Raw genomic sequence first — 22,759 nt, 5'->3', positions numbered from 1 at the left:
GGAAGCTCTGGGGCCTTTGCAGCATGGAGGAGCTGCATTTTTCTGTGGAGAGCGCTGGAACTGTATTTCTAGCACCTGGAGGCGCTGAGATCCCCCCTGAGCGCCTGGGAGCGCTCTGCCTGTTGCCTAGCGCTTTGGAGCGCTTCATTTCCCCCAAGCGCTTGAGAGCGCTTTCTCTGGACTTTCCTAGCGCTTAGGAGCGCTTTATGTTCGCTTATAGCGCTGGACGCGCTGAGGTGTCTTGCCCGTATTTAATTACTTATTTACGAGTGCCCACCTCGATTTGTCGCTGAGAAAAACAACCACGAAGGGGCCGCGACCGGATTGGCCGAGACCCGAGGAGAGCCGTGCACTGATTGGTCATTTGAATGGGGCCTGGTCCAGGAGCCGCACTGTGGTTGGCTGGCTCCCGGATGCCACCTGACGTCGTTGGGAGGCTCGCCGAAAGAGCCGCAATGGGATTGGCCCATCGCCTGTGACCTGTGATCGACGAGGCGGCGAGGAAGAAACGTGGCGGCCGGTTAACAGGGCTCCCGTGTGCCGAGGGAGCCCTGCAGAGAGAGAAGTCCGGCGCGGGAGTAGCGAGGCCCCCACGTGGCCGGGAGAGCCCCGCCTTCACCCCCGAGAGAAGAGACTGCCTCCGAGAGCCTTGCTGGCTCCACCCTAAGTCCCGGTCCCGAGACGGGGGACCGGGCAAAGCGAGGAGAATCTGCGAGGAGCAGGAGCTCCTCAGATGCCGACGAGCCCGCCCCCGCCGCACCGAAGACTGGCGAGAGCAAAGGGAGCAGCCCGGTGAGTGAGGGCTGGGCTCCGTGTCAGCGTAGGGCGGCCCCAGATGGCAGCGGGCCGCCCCAATGTGCCTAGACAGCTTTTTGGGCCCTCGTGTGGCCCCATGGGGGCATGGCGCATTCCTAGAGCCCAGGCTGCTCCTACCACGTGGGGATGTTTGTTTCGAGCGCCAGTGCGCCCCGTGGGGCCCTATGTATTTTTGAGCCCCTGCTGGCTCCCTCTCTGGCTGTGGTTGTTGGAGAGCCCTGAGAAGGCTCGGGGGCCATTCGTTTTAGGTAGAGGGGGCACCATTGTTTTCAAGAGCCTGTGTGGCTCCAACGTTGGGCACGTGTAATGCCAGAGCCTGTGTGGCTCCAACGTGGACCTATGTGTTTGTAGAGCCTGTGTGGCTCCAGCGTGACGCAGTGGGCGCCTGAGGGCCAGTGAGGGCCCCGGCGCAGTTTTTCTCCAGCTGCCCAGCAATTAGTGGGCAGCTGCACCGTTTAGGCGCAAGATGGAGAGTGAGTCCCTGAGAGGGATAGAGATGGCACAGAGGTGCCCGGCCAGTCACAGCTGCGCAGCACTTAGTGCCAGCTGCAGCGTTTAGGCCCTTGTGAGTGTTCCCAGGTGCCCAGCAAGTAGTGGGCACCTGCATCGTTTAGGCCCCTGACATTGAGACTCAGGGCGTACTAGCCCCAACAAGGCCAGTTGGCCTAGGGACTGCCACAGGTGGTGGCTTATGAAAGGCTGTGCGCAATTGTATGGTTTTTATTCCTGTACCTCTGAATGTTTTCAGACATCATGTGACTTTTGCGCTTATGATACCTCTGAATGTATTTTTGTTGCATCATGTGCTTTATTCTTAACACCGCTGAATGTGTAGGTTTAAACATTATGTGTTTCTTTACTACTCCTCTGAATGTATATTTATGCATCATGGGTAATGTGTTCTTTCTTAGACCCCTAAACGCTTTGTGATAATTAGGTGGTTTTCCTTTACTACTCCTCTGAATGTATATTTATGTATCATGGGTAATGTGTTCTTTCTTAGACCCCTAAATGCTGTGTGATACTTAGGTGGTTGTTCTTTTTAGTACAGGTGGTCCTAGTGAGGTCCTGGTCCCCGGCGTGACAGTCTCCTAAGGGTTTAGGGTTGCGTAGGAGGTACTTACCTGTTCCCAGTAGCTACTGGATGTGATCTATAACTGTTACTTTGTGTTACAGTGATTTTATATACTTTTATTCTAATTTCTGACTAGTATTTCTATATCTGCAAAGTGTTGATTCAGACAGTGGCCCATGTGGCCCTGTCTTGTAAATAATCCCTTGTGAATATTGCCGTGCCAGTTGGCACCATGTACATGTGTGATTTCTATCTGATGTGATTTTTACAACACAAAAGTTATTTTAATATAACCTTGTGTGGAGTTCCTTTTGTGGTGTGCCTAGTATGTTGTTGCTGTTGTGCGCTGGCGCAAATGCTTTACACATCGCCTCCGAGTTTAGCCTAGACTGCTCGTGTCAAGCTACCTAGAGGGTGAGCAGGGGTTATCTTGGCGTGTGACTTCCTTGCCCTGACTAGAATGGTGGTTTCTGCCTGGCTTTGGCGTCAGCCTTAGCCTACCAGAAATAGCCAGTTCTAACAAACAGCAACAAGGAGTTCGAAATTGCTACTGACGACATTAGACATATGGAAAATCAAGGATTACTTTAAATAGGAAGCAGGCAGAAAAGCCATAGAAAAGGACAAGGAATCAAAATAAATGTAAATAGCACTTATTGTCAAATAATCTCCTCCTTTACCTTCAGCCATCTCCTTGGGGTGGTGCCAGAAAGAAGCATATTAACCATAAGGTTCCAAAACGCCATTTGAGCCTCCCCAATAATTAAGAATATTTCACATATGTTTCTAGCTCATTACAGTATTTTTAATTGTTGAGGACTTTCAGTGCAGTTTTTCACTGCAAGCAGGATTCTATTCAGGTGGCCTTTTCTACAACAAACACATTGGTGCCTTTCCTGTTGCTTGCTTAGATGCATCTTAATTATTCTCAAAGATTTCAATACTTGGGTAGACACAGATTCCTCTCCTAGCTTTGTTTCAAGCTACGATAGGACCCTCTCACTCAAAGTGACAAGGGTTCTTGATATTAGAGGTCAGGATATTAGAACTACTGGCATTACATGAGTTCATATTTACTCCTCTAATGATAGGCATAACCAATCTCTTTACATACATAAAAGATTAGTCTTGCACCAGTGAGAGAAAACAACAGTTCCAAGCCAACTTCAAGTCTAAAACATGTTTATTATCTAAAAATAAGTCACAATTATGATATAGGTGTACTGTGAGATAAAACAATTGAGAATATAATGCTATCCCCTCCCAAAATCTTCACACTTTGATACATTTTCTCCACATAGGCATACTTCAGTAGGCTTTCAACTGACAGGAAGCCTAAACGTAGACAGAGTGAGTTAGCAGTTGCTCAGCTTCCCCACCAGATAAATACAAATAACTTTGAAAAGATACAAATGATGTAAACTGCCAGACGCTGAGATAGTCATCTTCACTTCAATGCTCCAAAAATGGCAAGGAGGCTGAATATGTCAGAAGTTACATGGCTTAAACAGCAGTGCTCATAATCCTGGACCTCTCAGCCACCTTCGACACTGTCTCCCACCGCACACTAGCCACCAGTCTACACAATGCCGGAATCCATAGAAAGGCCCTTGACTGGATAAGCCCATTTCTCACAGGCAGAACTTAGCCAGTCAGACTTCCTCCCTTCCTCTTGGAACCAACAGAGAATAGATGTGGAGTGGCCCTGGGTTCCTCCCTCAGCCCCACCCTCTTCGACATCTACATGGCCCCCCTTGCAACTATTATCAGACACTAAGCTCAACATTGTCTCCTATGTTGATGACACCCAGCTCATCCTCTCCCTCACCAAAGAACCTAACATCACCAGGCACAATTTCCAAGGAGAGATGAAAGCCGTTGCCACCTGGATGAAGAAGAGCTGCATGAAACTCACACCAAGAAAACAGAAGTCCTTATCCTTGGCTCCACACCAGCTACTTGGGACGGCACCTGGTGGCCTCCTGACCTCAGAACCCCCCCAACACCAACAGACCATGCACTAAACCTCTGCATCATACTAGACTCATCACTCATGATGAGCCAACAGATCAATGCTGTATCCTCGGCCTGCTACAATACCCTCTGCATACTCTGAAAACGTTCAAATGGATCCCACCCGAATCTAGAAAAATGGCCATGCAGACCATGAGCAGTAACAGACTGGACTACAGAAATGTTCCCTATGCTGGAGTCAAGAAGACACTACTTTGCAATCTCCAGACCGTCCAGAAAGCCAGACTGATCCTAGACATACCCGCCAACATCACATCACCGAACACCTCTGCAATCTCCAAAGGCTCTCTATCGAAAGAAGAATAACCTTCAAGCTCCTCACTCACGCTTGCAAGGCCCTCCACAACATTGGACCAGCATACCTAAATGACTGCCTCTCCTCTCACCCACCCAAGAGACAGCTCTGATCAACTGACCTCTTTTTGGCCACCATCCCATGTATCTACAAGACCAGAACGGGAGGAGAGTACTTCTCCTACCTCGCAGTCAAGGCCTGGGACGACCTCCCCCTCCACCTCCGGCATACCCCCACACTGCCCCAGTTCAGGAATTACCTCAAGACCTGGCTCTTCGGATGATCCCAGCACTCAATGGGGCACCCTCCTACCATCTAGAGACACTCGCTTTACTAACCAGATTGATTGATTGATTGATTGATTAAGTAGACCTATGTATACATGGGCCTGCAAATTGGCTGTGAGCTAAACAATATCTTGTTTTGCTTACTGTAATATAAAATAAGCATAAATGATTATAAAATTTAAAGAATTAACATATCTGCTCTAGGGATATTTGGCTCACCTCTGCACCTTCATTTCCTCATGACGCTTACTATTTGAAGAGTCAATGGTCGTCTGTTTAATTTTATTTTGAGCAAAGGCTCTAGAGAAAGTCTCTGTTCGTGTATCCATCCCTCTTTTCCATTAGAGCCCGGGACTTCAAATCTGGTCTTACCATTGATCAAAATCATTAACTTGGGTTGTACAGAATTGAAGCTAAACTGGGTGCAGTTGACTGTTGCATGGTGGCCACTTGACTCAGACTGTAGACCAGTCTGCATTGGGACATACTATTTGCATGTCTCAAACCTTCCTCTAAATATACTTCATGTTATTAAAAAGGGGCAGTACCTGTTCCTAGGAATTCATTGGTAAGTCAATATCTTTTGTGATATAATGTCCAATGGGCATTAATGAAACTCAGCTCTTTGCCTTTTGGGCAAGCCACTTAACTAGAATCCTTTGGAATGCTTGACCTCTTATAGGGATGGTCTGTCAGGAACTCTGCTGTAAAATCAAGAATAGATATACTAACAGGAAGAGCTTGCTCAATGTCGAAACAAAGTGTTTCTTGAGGAAGGGAGTACAATAATGTCTGGAATAAAAAGCACAAGGAAGAAACTGATGACTGGAATAGGTTGGAATAGACTGAGATCAGCCCTAAAATGGGCAATGCCTGCAAAGACAGAAGTAGACAGTTGATGCATATACCAGTCAATAAACAAAAGGGATTCAATCCAAAGGTACAAGAAAGAAAACAATAAACATACTATCTCACATGATAGTTTGTGGAAAGTGATGGGTAGAAGATCTTTCAAGAAAGCAAGGAGCAATAAACTCAGAGTCTTTGAAGACACCCAGCCGCTATTTTGTTGAGTACTGGGCGAGTGTCTGCAGCGGCACCAAGCCTCAGTAACTCACTGGCACTCTTTTTTATAATGAAAATAATTAGGATTACAATTCAAACACAAGAGGTTAGAACAAACACTGACTACAGTAAATGTGCTCAGTGAATAGCAGGCCTGAATTCTAAGAACAGGAAGAAGACTGGACACAAAGTCTGCAGATATAGGAACACTGAAATTCAAAAAAAGAAAATCCCTAAATAAACAAGGACATAAATGGAACAATCCACATACAACAAGGGATAATAGTTGCCTAGGAATCTGCACAACAACCAGGGCAGGACAGGGAGTGTGCCGGCAGAACCAAAATCAGTGGCATACAAAGCGATAGAGAAGCTATAACAACAAGGGACAGATAAGCCAAAGTAACTAAATAGAAAGTGAGGAACAAGTAAAAGGAAACCCATGAGACAATCTACAACCTAGCCTGAAAGCAGAATAACTATTGATTCACCTGGAGCCTCAGCATTAAAGACTAATGCCAGCCACTGCACACTGAACTCACAAGGTAGAACCAGCTGAAAGCTCAAGGAAAAAGCACAAGTGCTGGTAAAATTCCAGGTGTGAGAAATACATAAATTGCAGGGACATCGGGGACAGCCAATTGAGGAAAGGTCTGGACGTAGAGAGAGAAAGACTATGTAAGCCAGCAGGCACAAGAGGAAATAGGGAAACCAGAAATGGAGTGCTAATTCGAGCAGACAGCACAACAAGTTGATAAAGCAAGTATGAATGAGTCTGTATATCTCTAGAAGCCAGAAACAATGAAGCTCAAGGGAGCACCACCTCTATTACATCTTCTAAAGAAAGTTTGTTAACAGAAGCAATTATATGCACCATCATGCACCAGAGTGAGTCATAGACCCGAACTAATGTGGTGCCAGGTGTGCAATGTGCTTGAGAGTGTTTTGTCATGAGTAGGTCTAAAAAAAAGACCCTGCAGGGCCTTCTAATGGCAACAAACGAGAATCCTGACGTGCTCTTCTTAATTTCCGCTAGTGGATTTGAGATCCTTTTTTGGCTTTCCTTTGGGATTGGTGTAAATATGTATTCACCTGAGAGGTGCAAATCTTTCCTCATCTACTTTTTTATGTACTTTGGGTGTAGCATTGGAAATGTCTCCTGCTAGCCCTTTGATTATCCAAAGCCTGGGGAGGAGTGGAGACAACTTTTCTTCTTGTATCATAAATATGCCTGATAACTCTAGGTTAAAGGCCAGGGCGAGTATGTATATGAGTTTGTTCTCCCTTCTATTTTGGCATCTAACCATCCCTCGCCATTGGCCAGTTGAGCCATCAAAGATTACATCTTCCTAATCTCCCTTGTGGTATTGTTATTGATATTTCTGGATTAAAGTATTTCCTCTAGACCTAAACTACAGCTCAGGTCCAAGACTGGATGCTCAACTTTAAGAAACTCTGTGATTTTCTATTGGGTTATCATATTTCTTTTAAGTAGTCATTACCCTCCTTGCAGATTTTACAGTTATTGTGAATGCCGGTACTAGCACATTCTTCCTTTTGTGAAAACTCAAAGGGTATTAGAAGATTGGGGAAGCTGGGCCAGATTTATGTAATTAAGCATTGCAATTCAGAGGACACTACTGAGGCCCAATGAGATAGCAAACCTAACACAGTGATAGGTCAAAGACTGAGAGCTAGAAAAGCTATATGTAAATGAATTATAGGGAAATGCAAAAGATTGGTACAGGCACTTAGTCCTGGACACTCGAGACCTGTCAGTGGGTTGCAGTACTCAGCCTGCCCTGGGCTAAAAGAACTTGGGCATGCCTCATCTCCCCAGAGCCTTTCATAGCCTCTTTCTTCCCTATCACACATCAAACTGTCTGCATGTTCTACCTGGCTGTGCTGACCTTGGTTCTTCATGGTAGACCTCAGATAAGCTCATGATGCTTCTATGACAGCTGTACTCCTTTGCTAGGCCTTCAGACTGGCATTTGCTTTGGCTGCATTACCCACCCTAAAGTGCTCTTCCTCATTGGCTTTTCTCGCCATGCTGTAAATCTCCAAACCTAAGGGGCGCACATGCTACAGAAGGACAGCACTGCAACCTCGAGGTGTGAAACTGTCCAGCCTGCCCATGGTCTCCCCAACTCACTGGCAAAACATGCTGAGCACCAATAGCAAGACATCCTGGCGTGTCACCGCCGTTGCTGCCACTTTGCCTAGTCTTTAGTGAACCTAAACATGAAATAGTCCTTGTCCATACATTAGAAAATTACTACAAACATTAACCCCTACTGTACTTCATAGGGGCGGTGGTTCGAAGCAAGTGACTATGAATAGAACCTTCTTTTCCATTCAGATATTAACACATACACATCACAATGATGCAAACTAACATTAAATGCTTTGATGATCCCTTGAGCTTGGTGTGTCAATGTAAAATCCTCCATACAAATACAGAAAAATAAAGGCAGCTTATATGATTCTCAGACCACAGTTAGAAGAAAGCACAATTTTGTGCTAAAAAAAGGCTAACGCCTTCACACACAGTGACTTGGGAATGTTTTAACTGATGCCAGTAAGACTTGTTTGGCTGTCTTGAGAATGCATATTGGGAAACCTGATAGAATTTGCACGGTGAAAACTGGTTGGAAAGAGGAGCAACCTGTGGTAATTGGTGCTGCAGTACCACCATTCATTACTCCTTCTGAGCAGAAAGCAACTGGAATGAGAGGGTAAAGCCACCCAAGTCAAAACTACACCATGCAGTAGCAGTAACTTGAGTGACCAGTTTTACTGGAACTAAATACATGAGGCCCTGTTTACGAGAAACTAACACAGAGCAGTGCTGTATGTAATTTTGCTGCACCACACTGCATTAGTTTTGAAGCACAGGCATGCAACATATTTACAATAGTGTGTAGCATCTCTGTGCTTTTCCCTACACTAGCACACAAATTGCTGCCATGCGCTGGCGCAGGCACCCTGCAAGGATGCCTGCATCGTGGGGAGATTATTTTTGAGCAGGAAGGGGCACCTTGAGGTGATTTCCTCTTCCAATACGTGCTGTAGAATGCAGCACACATTGAAAGAGGAAAAGAACTAGGAGAAATGAAAATATTTCTACTTGTTGCACCTTCCTACGTTATCCCTGGGGTGGTGTAGCATTCTGTTGCATTTCCAGGTTTATGATTGCTCGCAACACCCATGTCACGCCCCAACACGCTAAGTGTTGCTTGAAAAGGGGCGAGATTTATAAGCATACGTAAAGCCACGTAGGGTGGCTTTACGTGTGCTTGTAAAGATCACGCAGCAGGTTACGCCACTGGTGCGTCACGCGAAGTGACGCACAGGCGGGTCAAGGGGCTTGTAAATAAGCCCCATGGCTTCTTGAAATGAGGGCCAACATCCTCCATTAGAAGCACTCCCATTTTTTGCACTGTCACACATTTTCAGATTTGTACCACTTTTTCGAATATGTTCCAAAGTTAACCCAATCCTTCCATCTGTGCAGAAATGATCCACACAGCCTTTCTCTTGCACTGTTGCATGGTTCAGTGGGGTGCAGTTTGGGATGGGAAGCTCTCTGGGCTCTAGACGTACTTCTCTCGGAGGCACGGGCCTGACCACCACCAAGTACTCTACAAATGCAGGGCCGGACTGGCCGTAGCGGGCACCGGGCAATCCCCCAGTGCGACGCACAGGTGGGGGCCTTTTATGTTACAGGGCAATTTGCAACATAGCTGCAAAATCGGCCCTGAAACAAAATCGGACGAAAACCGGCCCTGGGAAAGAGCTCGAGGCAATGGTGTGTAGGGGGTGGGCGGGGGCATACAGGGGAGGGCGCAGCCGAGCTCTTTGCCAGGGCTGGTTTTGGTTCCCAGTCCGGCCCTGTACAAATGCTTCCATGTTTCCTTCCCATTCCCTGATCGGGTTCTCATGGTTTATAACCAGACCATTTGGTTTACAATTAGACCATTTGTGAAGTGAATTTCAGTATAATATTGTTTTACAATTCCGCTTTATTGTTTTAGGTTCGAGCAGCGATCATAGGGATGATCAGTTCTAGATGCCCAGACTCCATTGCTAATATCACTGAAAACCGATATGTGAAGTTCTTTAATAACTATGAGACAGAGGTACGTGGTTTCTTCATGCTTTTCACAACTGAGAAATGTCAGTGTGTTCTAGAATGAACATTAAATATATCAGTTTAATGTTAATATGTATTATTACATTTGAACAGAAAAGATGTGCTGATACAGATTTCAATCTAACTATTCTAGCACTGATATACATTTTTGGTTGTGTTGTAGTAGTCATACTTACTAAATCCGATATCGATCACTGTACGACCTTTCTGCTACTTTAGATTTTGACTCTGTATTGTCCGCAACGGCATGGTTTCCATCGAAGATTTAAAATATGGATTGCAATGTGATAAGAACATACACTTACAATTGTCATCTGCATGATGTATATAACCATGGGGATGAACCTTGCCTGATTATTACAAATATTACTGCTCAGCAGCTATGTTGTATTTGATGAATAATTGACCCACTGTTGGTTTTTGGGTTTGATGATTGCATGTAATCACTGAAAAAACACAATATATAACACGGATTTTGTGAATATACTCCGTTTAACATGTTGCCTCAAAATTTACAAGAATAGTGACAATTACTAGTTATGAAAATCCAATTCAATGAATTCCTTATATCTCAAAATTGCTTCCTACAAATGTGGTTTTCATAAAGGATTGCAGACATTCTTGTTTCCCTTTCTTTCTACTGCCAACCCTTTCCAACAGGTAAAATATTGTCCCATGTTTTTTATTCCCTTCCAAGAGTAGCCTTCAAAAGGTAGGGGAAGTGTAGACCTCTTAATCCCCCTCCTTGTGGTCACCCTTTCTTCCTCCTCCGTCCTCCCCCTACACTTCTTCCTTCTCCTCCTTTTTTTTAATTTATTTTTGCTTTACTGGGGGGAGCAGGGGATGTGGGCCCTCCCCCTAAACAAAGCAAACCCCTTATTCATGTTTATTGTATTCTCCTCTCTGCCCCAGAAATATCTCTATACCCATGTTTCAGTTTTGGGAAATGGCATTAACAACACGGTTGGAACCACACGTGCTGTTACAACACAAGCGTTACCCCGCTTGGCTTTACCACGCATATGCCTTTAACAAGCATTTTCCTTTACTAATAATGCATTTACAACGATTTCCATTGTAAAGGCGGTAATGGCATATGCGTGGTAAAGGCAGTCAGCAGATTTGAAGCGAATGGGCAGAGACTTAGAGGGAATTCCTGCCCGGGCGAGCATGGAAGAACGGGAAAAATTGGGATGTGCCTGGGAGTAGATTTCAGTTTTTAGGTCTGGGGTCAGGGTACTTATCCGGACTGGGGGCTGTGTCTTAGGGCTCAGGGTGGCGGGCTGGGGTGTTTATAGGGCTGGGTTGGGGCAGTTTTTAGTACTGGGGCCAGGTTTTAGGGCTCAGGGTGGGGGGGTTGAGGTGTTTGTAGGGCTGGGGATTGGTTTAGGGTTCATGGAGGGGGGCTGGGGTGTATTTAGCACCGGGATCGGAGTGGTTTTAGGGCAAGGGATGGGTTTTAGGGCTCATGGTGGGGGACTGAGATGTAAACTTTGCCATGCTAATGCCTTTAACAATCATGTCTTTACAACGTAATTTGCTGTAAAGGTATACATGGAAAAGCCATGCATGGTAAAGATGCAGTTGTGGTAGAGAACACATTGTTCAGGTATACAATGTAATCACATGCATTGTTCCGTCATACAGCCCTCAGTTTTAAACCAAATGGGGATCCATTTCACAGTACCTAAGTTGTTTTTTCCTTCTTCAGCTCTCTCATTTCTCCCTGTATATCTACCCCTGTTCTTTTCCTTGGACGTTTCTTTTTGCTGTTGTCCACTATCCCTATTCCATCTTTTTTAGAGTTATAATAGAACTAGAAAAGGGACTGCTCCAAACTTTAACTACTTATTTTTTTCATCACCCAGTTTTCCAGTTTCCGCTTTATTAGGTATTGCTGGATGTTGATGTATTTTTTTTTAACTCTAAATCTCTTCATCAGGATTTGATCCTGGGACAGCTGTATTATTTCGGTTTTTAGCAAGTGGCATAAGTAGCATTTCTCACAAAATGTTATTTGTGGTTTTGGATTAACATATGTTGTATTTATACGGGGGCCTCATTTATTGGATTTCGGCATAGGGCAGCACAGCACTGCCCTACGCCAAAGTGAAAGAGCAGGAATGCACCGTATTTAAGTAATACAGTGCATTCCTGTCCTTTCTTCCTGCGCTGGCTCTGTTTCAGCAGCCTAGCGCCAACGTAGGCACCCTTGCACTATCACCTCACCTCAGGAGGGATAAGGATTTGGCGCTTCACCAGGTTTACGTCACTTTGTAAATCTGGGGCAGCTTCAAATTCCATAAGTGTTGTGTGGGAAAACCCACCGCAATGCCCATGGAAGGCCTCTCGATTGCAGAGTAAGGCGTACCAGCGATTTCTGCAGCACCTTATTCATCATTTATGAGGCCACTCAAAGCCATGAAGGGCTTTAAATGGTTTTATAATTCAAAATAAGAGACTTGCGCCACACATGTACCACTTTACGTGGTGCAAAGTGACGCAGGACTTTCGTAAATAAGCCTCACAGTTATTTGTTCGCTACTTCTTACCACACATTCCTCACCTTCAGAATATACCTAGGTGAAGATAGGCTTAGTTAGTATTCAATTCTTTTGCTCCCTCGTTCCACCCTCTATACCCCATGCTGATCTTTGCCACCCCATTGCTGAGGCTAACCTTAGATAACTATCTCCTTTTCATTTTTGCGTATCTACTAAATGTGAGTCAGTCCCTTTGTGCCCTGTTAGAAATGGAATTTCTGGTTGGCTAGGGCATGCGGCAAAGCCAGGCAGAAACCACCATTCTAGTCACGGTAAGGGAGTTACACACTGAAGATAACCCCTGCTCACCCCCTTGGTAGCTTGGCACTAGCAGTCAGGCTTATCCCAGAGGCAATGTGTAAAGTGCTTGCGCAACACACACACACAGCAACAACACACTAGGCACACCACAAAAGAAACTCCACACAATGTTGTATTCAAAAAAGCCTTTGTATTATACAAAACACATTAGAATCATAATCACACATATACACTGTGCCAACTGGCACCAGGTCATAATTTACAGGGGATTATAGACATGGCAGGGCCAATCAGGCTACAGTCAGAACCATCACAAGCACAAATAGTAAAAATAAAACACTACCAGTAACTACTGGCAAAATACTGTACTCAGCATTATCACATTAGGCATAGAACACATTATGCATAACATTTGGCATCATCCTCCGCATAACACATCATGCAACCTCATAAGCATAAACACATAAAGCCATCTCCGTAGGCATCACATTAGGGCCTTGGCTCTAACAACACTGTGGTACCCACCATGACCCCAGGCAAACTGGCCTTTCTCTTGGTCACAATGCCCTATGTCCAAAAATGTCAGGGCTCTACTGTAGGGCCTTTCACTTGCCCTCTGGCTGCCAATGCAGCAAAACCAAGGTGAGTCATGGACTGGGGGCCAAAGGGTGCATCTCACCACTTCCTTATTATCTACACAAGAAATGGCCCCCGTTGCAGATGCCCCCGCTCTTCCGGTGCAGCTGTGTAGCAGAGAAAGCTCTGGCGCTAACCGTGCCTTGGGAGCCCCCCTCACCGGGGCTCCTTTCGTAGGAAAATTACGCTAGTACCTGCCGGCACCAGCACTTGGCACCAACTTTGCCTGGTGAGCACCAACAATGTGGCCAAAGTGGAGCCCTCGATGTTGCAGCCACCTATGCTTGCGGTGCAGCTGGGCTCTTTTCAAACCAGCACCAACAGTGCCTCGTTAGCACCCTTCACCAGGGCTTCTACGAGGCCCAACAATGCTTCTGGGGAGCCTCCCTCGCTGGGGCTTTTCTTGCCTAGCGTGTCACGGGTGCCCCTAGGCATGGACAGTGCTCCTCTCCCGGCCCCCACTCACCGGGACTTCTCCTTGGTTCCACTCGCAGGCGAAAAGGCGGGAAGCAACAGAGAGGAGCCCGCAAGGCTCCCTCTCTCTTCAGGGCAGGTGCACGGGGCATCTCTGCCTCCACACGGGGTGGTCCAGTCTACCAGCAACACGCGGGCTCTCTCCCGCCTCGGTTGAGGTAGCCTTTTCCTGCCTTCTGCTTCATGGTTGGCCGTTCCTGTGCCCCTCAGCCCCATCCACAACCAGGCACGGGCGCCTGGCTTCTGGGTCGCATTGTTGGCGGCCCGGCTGCACCGAATTGCGGGGTAGGCTCCCCCTTCTTTGGGAAACATCCTAAGGCGGGGTAGGCTCCTCCTTCACCCCAGGAGCACAGACATGCGATGTAGGCTCCCTCCGGAAGGTGAATTCTGTGGCGCCTCTCTCACAGCACAATGCGGGATTGCTCCCACACCTTCTCTCCTGCAGCACAATGCTGCTTGGGCTCATTCTCCTTTTCTCCTGTAGCACAATGAGGGGTAGGCGCCCGCTTCACCTCGTAGCATAAATGTGGGGTGGGCTCCTGCCTCTAAACACACAGAAATGTGGGGTGGGCTCCCGCTCCTCAATACTTGCAGCAACACGGTGGAATCCCTATGCTGGGATTCCATCTGGATCAAACCCAGACCTTTTGACTGGGTGTGAGTGTTTGATTGGTTCAGATGCTCCATCCATCACCACCCCCTTTTGTACCGCTTTGGCCGCTATAAGTGTGGCAGGGTATGCTCAGACGTGAGTCCCTTGCTCACTTTGCCACTGGATTCAAGCAAGCCGGGCTGAAGACGGCTGTAATGCCAGAAACCGGTCCTCGGAAGCTTGTTTCCGGTCCAGGGAAGGCATGGCTTGGCAGTTCGGGCTGGACTGTTCCCATGAGGCACAGGGCCAGACTGATTTGCATATAGCCATCTCTGAACTGGGGTGGCAGAGTGGGCTAAAGAACGGTGATGGATCAAACCCAGATCTTTTGACTGGGTGTGAGTGTTTGATTGGTTCAGATGCTCCGTCTATCACCACCCCTTTTTGTACCGCTTTGGCCACCATAAGTGTGGCAGGGTATGCTCAGACGTGAGTCCCTTGCTCACTTTGCCACTGGATTCAAGCAAGCCGGGCTGAAGACGGCTGTAATGCCAGAAACCGGTCCTCGGAAGCTTGTTTCCGGTCCAGGGAAGGCATGGCTTGGCAGTTCGGGCTGGACTGTTCCCATGAGGCACAGGGCCAGACTGATTTGCATATAGCCATCTCTGAACTGGGGTGGCAGAGTGGGCTAAAGAACGGTGATGGATCAAACCCAGATCTTTTGACTGGGTGTGAGTGTTTGATTGGTTCAGATGCTCCGTCCATCACTACCCCCTTTTGTACTGGGATTCCATCTGGAGGCAGCGCCGGGCTGCAGGGCACCAGCACTCTCCCCGTCGTGGGAGAATGATCCAGCACTCACAAGGTGCTCAATTCCCAACGTTTCAGGGGCACAAGGTTGGGCCCAGGTAGACCCACTGAAACACTTATCAGGGAATTCCCAATGCATTCCTATGAGAGGGCAGCCTCATAGCAGTGAGAAACCAAAATTGCTGTTTGTCACTACCAGGACATGTCACACACTTAAGGTACATGTCCTTGCTTTCTCCTACAATGCACACTGCCCATAGGGCTAGCTAGGGCCTACTTTAGGTGTGACTGACATGCAGTTAAAGGGGGTCACAGACATGGCACACACTTTAGGTGTCACGTCATGCGGCAGTAACACTGCACGCACAGGCCCTGCAATGGCAGAGGCCTGAGACAGGTTTAAAAGGCTACTTTGGTGGGTGGGTCAATCAATGCTGCAAGCCCACCGGTAGCATTTAATTTACCGGCCCTGGGTATATGAGATACCTCTTTACAAGGGACTGACAGGTAAATTAAATATGTCAAACAGGTGTAGACCATTCTTACCATGTTTACTACAGAGAGCTCACGCACTTCGCACTGGACAGCAGTGCTAAAGTGCCCAGAGTCCTAAGATCACCAACCCTATGTCAGAAAAAAAGGTTAGGAGGAAGGCAAAAAGTTCAAGGATGACCCTGCAATAAGGGCCTCGTCCAACATGCCCCTAGTTCTTTAATCAGTTACATTTTACCGGAACTGATATCAGGTAGACATGGAGGGACGGTGGGAGTGCTGTCAGTAAGAAAGCCTATTATTCCTGGGAAGCAAATTAAGCTGGCCTTTCACACTTCCTCCATACTTACTGAACAAGAAAAGTATTTGATGGAGTAAAGTTCAAATTCATTGCTGGCAACCCATCCAGTAGCCACTTCTGACAAATTAGTTTAAGCAAAGCCTTACATTAGCAACATTTCTAAAAAACATTCATGTGACACTAACACTCGATATCTACATTTGTCAACGTACATTATCATTAAATAGTACAATTTATCACGAATACATTTTACAGCAATTCTTACACTAGATTATTATTTTTTGAATGTGTTTCAGTCTGCAGTGTTGCACAGTAGTTGCTGGCGGTTTGACGAGGAAGATGGAACGTGTGTGCAGGTTTTCCTTTGTACCAAACAAGCAGACCCAGCTAACTAGTTGTAAACCTCCATGCAGCAGGGTCATTCTGCTTCATGGCACGCTTGCAGCTCTCTTAATGTCAGTCCTGATATTTACATGTCAAAAATATTTTGATATTATTGCATTGATAGCTCACCCACAATATGAAATGGCCTATGTTTGGTTCCCACGTGTGGGTGGCTAAAGTCTTGCTCTGCAGGCCACACTTTGTCTTTGACTTTTGTACCACGTGTACAGTTTCTGCACATTTTACTGTGGCCTTATCAACTGTCAAATACCCCAATTAGTTTGCCCAAAATGGTTATCATTCTTAGGAGAAATTGCACATATATTGAGGGCTGTTTGGAAGGATCTTTGCGTTCACAGGCGTAAAATGCCAGCAATCTTTGTCCTTAAGTCTAAAACTCTTGGGAGAACATGCAAAAAAGGAGACTTTACACAATTCTGTTTACTGCCTTTTTATTGAATGTCTTTAACAACTAGTTGAGAGAAGACAGTAGAGACACATCAAGTAATTCAAATCTACAAAACTATCTGTTGTACTATTCTTAGATGCCTGGATCAATTGGAGGCACCCATTTGCTTACGGCATAGCGGATTCTCAGTAACTATGTTTACCTAGTGATTATTGTTGCATAAAAACGTATTATTGCCGCCTTTAATTTAGTACGTTGTGTAACTTTTGCATTCAATACTTGGGAAAATATAAGGTTTAACCACATGATTCAGTTTTCGTGGAGCATGAGGTATTTTGAGACGACCAATTTGAAGAATGATTTGCTTTCTGCTTGACTCATGCTTGTCTCGTGCCTTCTCATGTGAATTTTAGCATCTCTAGGTTTAGTGGGGAGATAATACTTTAATTCACAGATCTCAGACTGCACCTTGGCATTCTTCACCAAGGGCTACACTTCATGGAATCAGGCGCACTGCAGCGGTTTAGGCTGCACTTTCTTATCCATTCATGATGTTACCAGGTTAGGTACAACGCATTTATTGCCGAAGTTTGTGAGTTTTATGTATAAATATGTGTGGTTAAACAATTCATTGTGCACTTGCGTAATGAAGGTCGGGTTTATTTATTTGATCACTTGGTATCATGCATGACATGAATCACTCCTGAAGGAGCATCTCGGCGGTGAGCTGCACAACAGGAGAAGGAGAAAATCTAAAATAACCAAGTATTAAACCCCTTCTTGAAGGAACCGAAGTCAGGGCAGGAGCGGGGGCCAAAAGGAAGTTTGTTCCAGTGGTAGCGGGCAGTGTGGGAGAACGATCTGCCCCATATCTTGAGTTGCAGTTGCAAGTAATCACCAAAAATGCCTTTTCCGACAATCTCAGACATCTAGAAGGAAGACAAGTAGGGTTCCTCTACTTGGTATCTAGGTCTGAAGAGGTCATATGAAGTGTCTTCTTTCTGGCTAGCCCAATGATGAAGCATGCCACCCTTGGGTGGGCGATGGCTTGTGTTTCCAATAAAAGACACTTCACATGACCTCTGCAGACCTGTGTACCAACTAGAAGAACCCCGATCTTCATTATGGAACTGCACACTTATTGCTTAATTGTTCAATTGGAGAGTCTGTGTCCTGGGCCGAAACTTCTCTCCGCTCCTAATTATATTTGCATATATAAGGTGGCATTACTCAATATGGGCTTCTTTGCACTTGAATGTAGTGAATATCACCCTGCACTGACTTGAATTAACTGTATGGTATTGGCTGACCTTACAGGCAGCCAGCTACAATGGACAAAGGACGACTGAAATTGAAGCCTTCTGTGGTCGGTATACCGTGAAAAATCCATATACTATATTTCATGAAAGTTACTATTCAGCAGGAGGAGAGCGCTATGGACCCGTCTCTTTGACTTCTACCAACCAGGTGCGTTTATTGCTCGATTGCGCTGTTCATAAGCCAGGCCTAACACATCATTTTCCTATGTCTGTACACACATTTGTAAACGAGTTCCCTTTGATAACTGTGCCACACACCCTTCTGCTTATTTTGGTTGTTGGTATATTTATGCCAGACTAAAGTACATCCTGCTTTTTGCTAGATATTGAGGCTATAACGATAGTTAAGTTTCGTATACTTTTATATTTTGTACATCCTTTTGTGAAGCAAGTTGTGTCTGCCTATGGGTTGTTGTTGCCATACTTGGGCTTGCAGGGGACGGAGATGGATTTTTTGTCATTCAGCCTCATTTTACAATATGACATAATTCTGAAGTGTCACACACCCATTTCGCAATAATGTAGTTTTACGACTTGCAAGAAAATTATGCTGCAATATTATCTATGCATTTCAGAGCGCAGGTCACGATTACACCCGGAAAAAAAAACACAGTGAATCAGGGTATATTCCACCAAGTACACACTTTTTTTTAATTAAATATGATTATGTATTCATTTGTTATGCTCACTTGATTTCCTCATAGTCGTATCACGCAGAAGCCTATGTATCTTTTTGATTTACAATACATATATATATATATATATATATATATTCCACAAACACTCAAAGCTGGAGGACACCACCGACACCTCCCTGGCGCCGCTGCAGCAAGGAACACGAGACCCAAAGTTCAGGTGAGAAGATTTTAATCGGCACCTTCGTCAAACATAACGTTTCGGCCTCCGAAAGGCCTTGATCACATGACACACAGAGAGCTCGATCAAAATTTAAAGTGCTAGTGCTGAAATTCGACCACATTTGATTGGACACCATGTAGTCTTCACAAATGATCTGGAAGACAGACTATTTGTACAATTTAAAACACTGGATAATCCAATATAAATTTCATTTGTACAATAAAGTGACTTAGTGCATTATTATTCGGCATGTAGAAATGTATGTTACTGAAGCCGCTTTTATAGATATTAATGGCAATCTCATAACAAATAGCTCAGGAGTGTGCTGTAATATAATCGGTTAATCCATTTTGCACAAAACCAAGAGTTGAAAGAGAGACACCATGCATCCATTACGTTTGTTAATAAACCAATCAATAACAAATTTGCTGACATAATTCTGAAGTGTCAGACACCCATTTCGCAATAATGTAGTTTTACGACTTGCAAGAAAATTATGCTGCAATATTATCTATGCATTTCAAAGCGCAGGTCACGATTACACCCGGAAAAAAAACCCACAGTGAATCAGGGTATATTCCACCAAGTACACACTTTTTTTTAATTAAATATGATTATGTATTCATTTGTTATGCTCACTTGATTTCCTCATAGTCGTATCACGCAGAAGCCTATGTATCTTTTTGATTTACAATACATATATATATGTATATATATATATATATATATATATATATATATATATATATATATATATATATATTTTACTAAACTAGTACTCTACTGTTGTGCTACTGTACATTCTGTGCTCGACTCTGAGAACTTTACATCCTATAAATCCAACGCTGCGTGCTGCTAGAAGCTGCCGCTCCCTTGTCTTCCTCCTTCGTTTTTTTAGGTCAAACTTTCTTTATTGTATTTTCTGGGCATAAATACAGACGATCAGGTAAAAGCATATTCCAGACTGTGACTCACACAGAAACGTCAGTAGTAGTTACAGTGTTCATCATAAAGTTCCATCATACATATGCATAATTATTATAAAAGAGGTCATCATACGTGCAGTTGATAAATCACGCCATCTCCTGAATAGACAACAAGTACATGCCCATTAACACCCCCCATTGTATCCCCAACCAACAATAACAACTGAACTATATGCCTGTGAGGAGCTGCTCTAGTGTACTGTGACGTGTGGTGATTCAGAGTCGAGAGGGCCAGAGGCTAGTCACCAATTGAGTGGGCAAAGAGACTTGATGAGCCCCATAAATCTGACATTCGAATCTGAAAGAGGTGTAATGCTCTCATACACTACACTAAGGGTCCCCAGAACCAATTCAAAACCTTTTCAAGTGTCTGTGAGAATGTACATAGTTAGGTACTGCCAGAAACGGGCATGCCACAGTGATACAGATGGGGCCTCCTATTGTTTTTTATGCTGCCGCTTAGGCCATATTTTCTGCTCCCAAGCACAGCCAGAGGATAGATTGGTCCCTCTGTGTTTGATCTTTAAGGGTTTTGTCTCGCAAGTCAAAAAGGATAAATGCCAGGGTACGTGGAATAGGATTTCCCAAAATGTACCTCATCTGTGCCAGGATTGCGGCCCGGCAAGGTAGTATCACTGGACAGTACCTCCAAATATGTCGGAAATACCCCAATAGGCGACAGCCTCTCAAGCAATGGTCCAGCGTATCAGGATAAATTAAATGTAGTTTGACCGGGCAAAGGTATTAATCGTATAGCAGTTTGTAGTGTAATTTCCTCAACCCTAATGATCTAATAAATCTAGGGATATTGTTCGTTAGTTTGCACCAATGATCTTCTGTAATCAACAGCTCTAAGGTCTGTTCCCAGAAGGACGTGTGGCAAGGTGGGGCCTTACTGGCGGTGAAAGCTAGAAGTGAATACAAAAAGGATATACATCCACTAGTGCTACCGGGACACCTAACAAACATCTCTATTGGGAGAAAGTCTCTGGTCGCTGCCAGTTGCGTATCAGGACACATTACCCAGTGTTTTCAGGTGAGTGTAGTGATACACCTTCTTGTTGGGAAGTTCTGTTGGCTATTCTCAAAAGTAAGAACTTCCCACCCATGAAAGAGATCTGATACAGATAGGCAGCCCCCCTCCTTCCATAAGTCAAAATGCCCTGGGGTTAAGGCTGGCGGAAAGGCCGTGTTGTAATGTATAGGGGTGTACGAAGAGGGAAAGATCACCAAGTTCTGCAAGAAGGTTATGACATCCCAGACCTTCAACGGTTCTAGTCAGAGTGCTGGGATATGCGTTGAAAGGACAGTCAAATTTAGACTTACACAGGACAACCCAATTCGTTCACACAGGGACCGCTCTATCCGTATGTAGCTAATGGTTGTCGGATTCTCTCATTGACCATTCCGTTATAACCCGGAGTTGCACTGCTCTATAACAAAGCAAAAAGTCCAGCAGGACCAGAACTCCTGTATCTCTGGGAAGCATCAACACTCGACAGGGCAGATGGCACCTACGACCCTTCCAAATACAGCTGGCATTCACTGAGGGATTCTCAGTTTACTTCCACAGGCAGGGCTTAGAAAAGAGGCAGTATTTTTGGCAAAATTGTCATCTTGATCACATTAATGCGACTGAGCCCGGACACGTAACGTGGTGCCCAATGTCTGAGATCGAGTTTAAGTAGATGTAAATGGGGGAGGGGGGATAGTTAGCCCCCCAAGTACATCAACTTAATTCCTACGTATGTAATTTTATTTTTTTGCCCATTGAAACAGGGAAGATGAGGCTATCTCCTCCATTTCCCTACAGGGACAGTCAAATTTAGGTGAACACATTTGTGGAGATTGACTCAAATTCCAGCTGCAGATTCAAAGAGGCAAAGTTCTGTTTGCAAGACTACAGTGAATTCTAGGGGGATGTAAAAGTTAGCAAGACATCATCAACAAACAAGGATATTTTATGCTAGAAGATTACGTCTCAAATTAAAGGTGTTGCTCGGATCCTACCGGCTAGGGTTTTAATGCTAAGGGCAAATAAAAGGGGTAAAGGGTACCCCCTGTCTTGTGCCTTATTGCAAAGTAAAGTATTTAGAGGCAGTTCCTTTTACCAAACTCTGGTTTAAGGATGAGCATAGTTGGCGTGAGCCATAGCGATAAACCGTTACCCAAAGCCAAAGCATCATTGTGTGTGGAAGAGAAAGGGCCAATACACCCAGTCGAAAGCTTTCTTTGCGTCTAGTGCCAGAAGTACGGATGGAATCTTCTTTTTAGTTGCTTTATTGACCAGATGGACCATTCTCTAGAGGTTTTCATAAGTTTGTCACCCTTTGATAAAGCCTGATTGATCTAGAAGTATAAGTTCCGGGAAAAATTCTTCTAGCCTGTTAGCTAATATTTTGGTGTATAAATTAGCATCTAGATTTAGCAAGGCTATTTATTGGTCTGAAGGATGTGCAGTTGTGCTTTGGGAGAACAGTAATGAGCCCTTCATCCATTGAGGAGTCACTGCCTGAGTTTTGGTTGCATAGTTAAAAAGATTACTCAAGTGGGGTACCAGGTCAGAGATAAAGGTCTAAAAAAATTGGGCCATAAATCTGTCAGGCCCAGGGGATTAATGTAATTTAAGTGAGTCAATGGACCTTTGTACCTCCTCTGTGCTGATGGGTTCATCAAAAACTTCATTTAAGGTGGTCATGAGATTGGGTAGATATTGTCCTCTAAATATGTATGTTGGTCCCCAGTATTCATTTTATCTGAAGTGTATAGGCCAAGAAAGATGCCGGCTTTTCTTTGGTCTGGGCCTCCTCCCCCACGTTTCCCTGGATGGGACCTATGTATTCCTTTTCTCGTTTAATTGTCTAGCTAGATGTGTCCCAACCTTATTCCCCTGATGACAAGTAGTCTTTTTAGGACACAATAAAGTGATCCCTGCTCTATTACTGTAGATGGCATTAAGATTCCCA

The 22,759-nt window shown here is 45.0% G+C and overlaps 1 protein-coding gene across 1 annotated transcript in view; it reads left to right on the top strand.

Moving 5' to 3' along the window:
- Positions 1–22,759, top strand: part of LOC144827999 (fibrocystin-L-like) — a 1,093,512-nt gene that overhangs the window by 293,065 nt on the left and 777,688 nt on the right. The window contains exons 19-20 of the mRNA XM_078686146.1: positions 9,610–9,714; positions 17,948–18,097. Coding sequence (XP_078542272.1) covers positions 9,610–9,714; positions 17,948–18,097 — 255 coding nt within the window. The remainder of the gene's footprint in view (positions 1–9,609; positions 9,715–17,947; positions 18,098–22,759) is intronic.

Source organism: Lissotriton helveticus, chromosome 4_1, assembly GCF_964261635.1.
Source record: "Lissotriton helveticus chromosome 4_1, aLisHel1.1, whole genome shotgun sequence".
Taxonomy (NCBI): Eukaryota; Metazoa; Chordata; class Amphibia; order Caudata; family Salamandridae; genus Lissotriton; species Lissotriton helveticus.
The sequence above is the reverse complement of the archived record's forward strand: the minus strand, read 5'-3'. Positions and strand labels throughout refer to the sequence as shown.